This window comes from Manacus vitellinus, unplaced genomic scaffold, assembly GCF_001715985.3.
Source record: "Manacus vitellinus isolate BGI_N305 unplaced genomic scaffold, ASM171598v3 scaffold_128_pilon, whole genome shotgun sequence".
Lineage (NCBI taxonomy): Eukaryota > Metazoa > Chordata > Aves > Passeriformes > Pipridae > Manacus > Manacus vitellinus.
In genome coordinates this window covers 80,467-88,882 of record NW_021938941.1, presented here as the reverse complement: position 1 = coordinate 88,882, position 8,416 = coordinate 80,467, and the positions used below count along the sequence as shown (strand labels likewise).

Below are 8,416 nucleotides of genomic sequence, written 5' to 3'. Positions count from 1 at the left end.
AGCCACCTCCCCAGGGACAGGCAGCTCTGTGCAGGGCACGTGGCCCTGGGGACTCACCTTCTCAGGCCTCTTGCTGGCAGCAGCAATCTGGCTGATGGGCAGGGCAGAGGTGTTGCTGGCGAAGATGCAGTGAGGAGGGATCACCTGTGGAGGGGTGGGAGGCACTGTCAGAGCTCAGGCTCCAGAGGGGGATCCAGAGCCCTGGGAGAGCAGCACCAGCCCCCGGGAGCCCTGGCAAACAAGGTATACTGGGTTTTCTCATTAGAAACTAGTTCTAAAGCAGCAGCTTAAGTCAGCCAGCCCTGACCTCCCCTGAACCTCCCCAGGGGTGCAGAATCAGTCCCAGAGCTCCCATGTTTCTGCCAGAGCACTGCAATCCCACAAGACACTGCAGGAGGGGCCCACACCAGCCCCTTTGCCATACAGCTTCTTTCCCCCCTTGAACAGAACAGAGCAGTGGCAGCAGGGCAGGGACAGCAGAAGGACTGCGAGGTGTGGAGATGCCCAAGGACATCACTGTTGTATCAGTGTCCTCAGACAAATGTCCTCAGCTCTTTTTGAAGCAGCTCCCAGGAGTCAGGGAATGTCAGAACTGCCCCATTCAGCTAAAAACTCCTTATTGAGCAGGAATTGTCCTCAGTGAACAGAACAGCCGCCCTTGATGCTCACCCACGTCCTGACACAGCTAATTGTGACCAAGAACCAAACTGCAGCACAAAGAGGGTGGGACAGACCCAGCAGCACAGCCCAGGACCCCTCAGCCCCCAGGGCCCACGTGCAGCAGGAGCTCAGGACCAATACTCACGGCCTCCACCTCCTTCAGCACTTTGTGCTTGACGTTGATGTCCTCGAACACGGCCTCGATGACCATGTCTGCCTTCTCAAAGCCCTTGTAGTCCAGCTGGCCCAGCAGGTTGCTGAGGATGGAGTCCCTCTCAAACGATGTCAGGCTCTTCTTCTTGACCTTGCTGTTGAGCCTGGGGAGGGACAGCTCTGTCACGGCTGCTGGGGGGGCACCACAGCACCACGGGCACCCCTCCTGCCCTGCCCCCAGAGCTGGCACCCGAAACTCCAGCTCCAATCCCACAGGACTGGCACCCTGCACCCTGGCCCTTCTTTCCACATGGAAGCAGGAGAGCCCTGCTCACACAGCTCAGCTGAGGGTCAGAGCTGACACCCCAGAGCTCAGCACTACTGCTGCTGAGCCAGGAGGGCAGGGAAGGAAAACCAGCTTTCCAGAGCTCTGAGCTGGGATGCCTCCCCCGACATGGGCCTTGGCTCTAGAAGTTACTGCTAAATCTAAAAGCAAAGCAACCCCCTGTTAGATCTCTACCTCCCTCAGGCTGACTGCACTGGGCCTGTTCTGCAGCCATATCCCAGCACACTGCACAGGACAACCTTAAGATAAAGCCTTCCTGTGACATCAGACGGCTCCTTCCAGCAGAACAGAGGTGTGAGGAGCTCCTGACAGCAGAGGAATGCTGTGACTAAAGGCAGCCCTATCCCACCCCGAGCCAATCCCTCTGGACTCACATACCCCTTGTAGACCTGCTGCTGGCCCCTGTCCAGGCCCTTCTGTGTCGTGTCCTTCAGAATGGTCTTCATGCCCTTATCCACGGAGACCTGGGCGATGCCGGCCCCCATGAGCCCTGCTCCCAGCACAGCCAGGGTCCTGCACGGGGAAGGACCAAGGGGACACACTCAGAGCTGGAAATGGCTGAATTTCCATCCTTCCTGTCACACTCACACAGATCCCACCCACCCAGGCACCACTTTCACAGAGGTCACGTGAGAAGTTTCACCCACAAGTGAAGGCTCTGAACCGCAGCAGATCAGCCTCCTGGAGGCTGGAATTCTCTGCTCTGCCACACAGCTCTCCAGGACTCCAGGCCAGTCACTTCCAAGAGCCTGGCACTGCTCCTTCAGGCGTCCCAAACTTGCACTTACTTGACCTCTCGCTGAGGGGCCCCAAACTTGTTCTTCTTGCAGTGCACCTGCCCGTGGTAGAGCCCCATCAGTGCCTTGGATTCCTTGGTCAGTGCAAGTTGGCCAAAGTGCTGGAAGAAAGGGAAGGGGGAAGCTGGGAGTTAACAGCTGTCTCACTGCCAGCATGTCAAAACCATGGCAAGGGGAGACACAGGCACCACCCAGGTGAGTGACCAGGTGAGTGACCCACTGCCCAGGTGAGTGACCTGCTCAGCAATGGGACAGGGGCACAGGTGACCTCTGGGGAGAGGAACCTTCTGGTCCAAGCACTGTCCACCCTGCCCAACCACCCACCACCTTCTCCTCAGCAGCACAAGGACGTGGAGCTGCTGGAGAGAGTCCAGAGGAGGCCGCGGAGATGCTGCCAGGGCTGGAGCCCCTCTGCTCTGGAGCCAGGCTGGGAGAGCTGGGGGGGCTCAGCTGGGGAAGGGAAGGATCCAGGGAGACCCTGGAGCCCCTTCCAGAGCCTAAAGGGGCTCCAGGAGAGCTGGAGAGGGACTTGGAGCAACCTGGGCTAGTGGGAGGTGTCCCTGCCCATGGCAGGGGGTGGAATGGGATGAGATTTAAAGTCCCTTCCCACCCAAACCATGCTGCAATTCCACAATCCTGCTTCCTCAGTGGCAGGACTGGATTTCCCTGACACAGGACCCTTCCTCCCCACGTGCATCCTGGACTAGTTGGGGTCACTGCCCCCAGGGATCCAGGTGGAAGAACCCTGTCCTCAGGCTTCAGGAAAAATCCTTACAAACAGGTCAGTCCTCTGTGACAGCAGCAGCTGATTCTGCACGATCACAGAGAGGCAATAAAATCTAATCCTGCAAAACCTCCCAGCACTCAGCATGGAAGTTTCTCAGCAAGACAAAAGACAAGCACAGGGAGACACAGAACTGAATGTTTCCCGAGCCAAGTTAGCCCTGGAAAAGCACAGAATGCAGTCTGGAGCAGGTTGCACCTTCCTTCACCACTGCCCTGCGAGTCAGAGCCTTGTGAAAACATCCAAAACAAAGCCTGGAAGAGAATCTGCAACTCCTGTCCTGGGGGACAGAGGGAGGCAGTAAAAAAAAAATAAAAATAGACATGACACTGACACTTATTATTCTTCAGAGGTTCTGGGAAGATCTCCATCCTGCTGCTGTTCTGGGGAAAGAACCATCCATTCTCTGCTGTAAGGAACAGAGTATCCCCAGGCTTTTGTTCAGCACCAGACCCAACGTGGTTGGAATGCACAACCAGCACGGATGGGCACTGGTGAGGTAGGGAGGGAGCTCCAGCTCCAGCTCAGAGCAGGCCTTGGCACCACAGGGAACAAAAGGAGCTACAAAGCAGGGAAGTGGGAGATGGATGGAGTTCACTGGCATTTAAGGGGCAGGGACACGAGACACGACCCAAATGCTGAGATAATCAGGTGAAAACGTGGCTCTGTGGGGGGCTCAGGTCTTGCAGAACCATCAAGGTAACCCACCAGTGACACTGGGCACAGCCAGAGTTACCCCTTTGGCCCCAGGAATCACACATTTGAGCACAATTGCAGCAAAACTGGGACCAGCAGGGAAAAACTAATGTGGGGCAGGTGGGTTTTTAAGGCAGAGACAAGGGCAGAGAAAGGGAGGGATCAAAAACTGTGTGTGTGCAATAAACACACACAACCTTCTCCAGTCCCACCTCTCCCAGCTTTCTCTTCTCCCTTCCCAGCTCTCCCAGCCTCTCCTCATGTGCCAGACTCTCCAGACCTTTAGTTACACACAGAGAACCCACGTGCTGCTGTGCCAAAGCTGGGGTGTTCTGGTTATTCCCCACCCAAAGATAACAGAGAGAGGAGGGAGAAAAGGCCCCAAGTGGTGTCCCAGACTCCTGACACACAGTCCTGTGGCTGCAGACAGGCCTCTGTCCCAGCCCCAGTGCCACAGGGGGGGCAGGGAGCCAGGCAGCACTTGGAGCAGGCTGTGAGGAACCCCCTGTGTGTGGTTAGACACAGATCCCAGGGCACAGAGTGAACTGATTCCTGCCAGGACCCATCTCCTCACCTGGGATTCCAGGAGGTATCCGGCGTCACGGCCCTGATCCAGACCCGTCTTCACAACCTGGGCCAGGAGCAACAGAGACACAGCTCAGTCCTGCCTGCAAACACCTGCACCTGAGCAGGGTTACCTGCTGGCCCCAGACCCCTCCCCAATATTCCAGGCACCGTTTCAGACTCCCTGGGTCCTGCCCCTGCTGCTCAAGGCAGAGCTGGGAGTCGCCCTGTCCTTCCAGCACAGGACAGGTGAGGAGTTTTGCATCAGGAGTTTTCCTCTGGAGCCATCCCTGGTGGTTTCAGGAGCTGTGCTCCTGTCATGTCACCGCTCTCAGAGTCATTCACGGGTTTTAGAGAAGTCTTGGCAACAACTTAAATAGTGAAAAGTCATCTTAAAATAAGGATTCAACCCCGGAGTGTGCCTGTAAGTCCCACAATGCTTGTGTAACCCAGAGGATTAACTTTTAAAGTATTGTGTGGTCAGTGTTATGAACATTACAACAATTTCTATTTTTCTGGTTTCAAACAGGCTCCCTGAATTCTTTAGAGACTGCCCAGGAAACCTGGAAAAACTGCAGCTGAAAGTTTCATGGACAAAACATTCCAGCTAAGACTCCCCTTAACTGGGATTCCTGCTCTGCCCCTCACTGGGACCAGTCCCACATAAACTGGTGATCATATTTTGGGCAGTGCCTCTGAATTCTGCCACCCTTGCTCAGCACAGCACCCAGCCAGCACTCCTCAGGACTGATCCGTGTGAGGAGCAGCGTGTTGGGTGGACTGAGGGGAGGGAACCACCTTCCCTCTGCCTGTGCCACATCATCCCCCAGCTCCCCCTGCCCCCTGGGTCCTCCCACCTCGCTGTGTTACCTCGATGATCTTCAGGGGAGCGGGGTAGAGCCCTTTGGTTTGCTTCTGAACTTTGCTCTCCACTGTCTTGTAAACCTGCTGCCTGACGAAGGGCAGGGCCATGGCATAGTCTGTGAGCTCTGCAAGGAGGGACAGAGCAGAGTCAGCACAGGGCTCTGTGCACAGTCAGCCCTTCAGGATTCACTGCAGAGCCAAGCACTACAAAGGGGAATGCTGCAAACCCGCAGTGGAAACGTGGCCCTGAAAGCAGCCACGGGCAGCAGGGGCTGCTCTCCACAGCCTGTCCCATGGGCAAGGCTCATCCTCCCCACACAGTGGTGACAGGCTGAGCCCTGGGGAGCAGGACTCCCCCGGGGATGGCCCCATTTCTGGGCTCTGCTAACAGGGAGCAGCGTGGAGCAGACCCACGGGCCTCTTCCCACCTGACTGCACAAGCCTGGCACAGAACTTGCCACCGAAGCTCTGAAGATGCAGAGTCCCCTGGGGGCAGCTGCTCCCTCTCTCCCTGAGGCCTGGCTCCCTTCCAGCAACCTCAGGAGCCACCAAGTCCAGCTCTGCCAGAGCCCAGACCTGCAGAGCAATGTTTTCCCTACCAACCCACCCAGCTCAAGAGGTGATTCCAACATGGAACCACCTTGTCTTGGAAACGGAAATAAGTAGGAGCGTGAGCAGAGCCCAGAGAAGCCAAGCTGGATTCACCACAATCCCCTGGGATTTGGCCCTGCTGCCCACACACTTACTCTGCATCAGCCCCCTGGACCTTTTGGCAGACACAGTCTTGTTGGCCAGGCCCCTGGCAAAGCCAATGGCCACCTCCTCCAGGTACTCCATCGTCCGCACCTCCGGAGTCTTCACACCCGGCCCTGGGAAGCACAGAGGACACAGCAGGAGTTACCCCTGAGGGATGGGGATGAGGAGCAGCCAGGACCAGACAGCAACATCACAGGCCTTTGAACTGCTACCACCCCACTCCCCCCTCCTGTTGGACCTTTCCTGGTTATGAGCAAGGGTGGGAAGGCCCAGCAGGGACGATGTGAAGGCCCCAGGGGGTTTGTATACACAGCAATAATCTGGAATGCTGGAATAATGCTGGAATGTCAGCTCCCAGCTGTTCAAAGGCACATCCAGCTCTGGAATTAGACCAGGTTGCTCAGGAACACCTTCTGCCAGTCTCTGAACACCTCCAAGGATGGAGGTTCCATGACCTCTTTGGACCCGCTTCAGCTCCTGAGCATCTTTGTGCCACTTGTGCCCTTTGCTCCTCAAACCTTTCACTTGGCATAACTGCAGGCACCCGGTATCCCAGGGGAACTGGGGGGTTCTGCCTCCCCTCCCTTGTGGCACCTCTCCTTTCTTCTGGGGCACAAACACTGCACCAACAGGCAGGCAGCATTTAGGAAGTGCTGTGTCCCTGAAAATTCCCTGGACGGGAGCCAATGTCCAACAAACCCCAACCTTTGAACCCTGGTGCAGGAAATCTCTCATCTGCTTTAGCTGCTGCAACACACAGGAACTCCTGGCCCAACTTAAAGCTCTCCCACAACGAGGCAAGTCACCACCAAACCAGCTTTAGCAACCTCTGAGGGTGGGTTGCACAATTCCCAACCATGGGAATCCCCCTCATTTCCAGACAGCTGTATCATCAGGGCAGGATCCAGCACAGGGCTGAATAGGCAGCTGTGAGGAGCTGCCAGAGGCAAACACCGAGCCATGAATGACAGGGTAGTGCCCAGGGAGGCTGCACAGGGCCACCAAGAAGACCCTGCAGGCAAAGGTGCAGCCTTGGGCTGCCCCTGAACTCGCTGAACAAACCTGGTGAGGTGACAACCCCGTATCCTGGTGCTGGGCAACCTCATTCACCCTCACACAAACAGCTCTGAACACGCTCAGGTGCTGCAGAGAGACCTCAGAGCCAAGGAAACCCCCCCCCCAGACACCTCCTGACACAGGAGGTGGGGAAAAACAAAAGCAAAACGGGAAAAAAAAAGGCAAAACAAAGCCCCTTCCTCTTTTATGTCCCACTACTCTTCCCCTCAACAAAAGGTGAGGTCTTCAAATTTAAGGTTTTGATCATGGAAGCCCAGAATGGTTTGGGTGGGAAGGGACCTTCATGGTTGTCTTGTTCCATGGGCAGGGACACCCTCCACTAGCCCAGGTTGCTCCAAGCCCCCTCCAACCTGGCCTTGGACACTCCCAGGGATCCAGGGGCAGACACAGCTTCTCTGGGAATTCAAGCCCAGCCCCTCACCACCCTCACAGCCAGGAATCCCTTCCTAATATCCCATCCTCTGGCACTGGGAAGCCATTCCCTGTGTCCTGTCCCTCCAGGCCTTGTCCCCAGTCCCTCTCCAGCTCTCCTGGAGCCCCTTGAGGCTCTGGAAAGGGCTCCAAGGTCTCCCTGGATCCTTCTCTTCTCCAGGTGAGTATCCCCAGCTCTCCCAGCCTGGCTCCAGAGCAGAGGGGCTCCAGCCCTGGCAGCATCTCCAGGGCCTCCTCTCCCTCCAGGCATCCCCTCTCTTTGCAGAACAACCTGCACGTGCACCCAGCAGAGCCCAGAAGCTGCTCCTGCTGGGGGGTCTCTCAGCAAGAAGCAAATGAAGCAGCAGGAGCCCTGTGGCAGCTCAGGAAAGCTCCCAGGGGAAGTTCCTGCCCTTGCAGAATGTCAGAGCCAGCCCAGGGCAGAACAGGCCAAACAAAACAACACATTTCATTTTACGGGCGGCACAGCAAACACGGCCCGGAGCTGCTGCATAATCCACATTTCAGCAATGCCCAGGGGATTCCAGAGAATTTACTGGAAATCTGAGAGCGTTTGGGAGTTCAGAGCTCAGACCTCACCAGCTCCCAAACTCTCATCTCACCGTTCAAGGCTGGGACCTCCAGCTTTGGTGACCTGATGTGCCACACAGTGCCAGTGCCTGTTTTCCCCTTTCCATCGCCCTGGCTGCTCCACACCAACCAGTGCTGCATTTTGACAGCCCAGCTGAAGAAAAGAGCTGCTCATTTTTCAGTCTAAGCTGTGAGAACCACTCAGAGAAGGCAGCTGATCCCCCACACAGGGGTTTAACTTTACCTGCAATCACCTCCCAGCCTGCTGTCGTGCCCTAACCCGGGAGCTCCAAGCTCTCCATTCCCACCTGGTTCCTTTGTAAATGGCACAACCCAGAATGGGATCCAGGGAATGCTGCAGAGTTCCCTGCTGAAGGAGAACTGGTTGCACCCCGTGGAACTGCCTCCTGATTTATGTTGTCTGTCTCCTTCAAAGCTTTCTGTAATCAGCTACAGCATCACCCCAGGTAAAGCTGCTTTTCCCCAGGCACAGAGAGAACAGGAGCCCCCGGCAGGAACCTCCTGGCACTGGCAGCTCTTTGGATGAACAAGGAATGCCTCCAATGTTTGCATGTAATTTGTATTTTTGTGTTCCTCCTGTGTGCTTAATGTGGGCCGAGCCAGGATTCCCAACAGCTCCTCAGAAAGCTCACTTTGCCTTCCAGCAAGACAGGGTAATTGTGGGTATAAAAAGCCACATCTGCTGGCTCTTAAAAG

The 8,416-nt window shown here is 56.2% G+C and overlaps 1 protein-coding gene across 1 annotated transcript in view; it reads right to left on the bottom strand.

Annotated features, from left to right (window-relative positions):
* The window catches only part of HADHA (hydroxyacyl-CoA dehydrogenase trifunctional multienzyme complex subunit alpha), a 22,271-nt gene that overhangs the window by 6,834 nt on the left and 7,021 nt on the right, over positions 1-8,416 (bottom strand). Inside the window, exons 8-14 of the mRNA XM_029965971.1 lie at positions 5,611-5,733; positions 4,871-4,989; positions 4,011-4,067; positions 1,948-2,057; positions 1,538-1,672; positions 806-977; positions 58-144 (exon numbers count right to left, since the gene is read on the bottom strand). Coding sequence (XP_029821831.1) covers positions 58-144; positions 806-977; positions 1,538-1,672; positions 1,948-2,057; positions 4,011-4,067; positions 4,871-4,989; positions 5,611-5,733 — 803 coding nt within the window. The remainder of the gene's footprint in view (positions 1-57; positions 145-805; positions 978-1,537; positions 1,673-1,947; positions 2,058-4,010; positions 4,068-4,870; positions 4,990-5,610; positions 5,734-8,416) is intronic.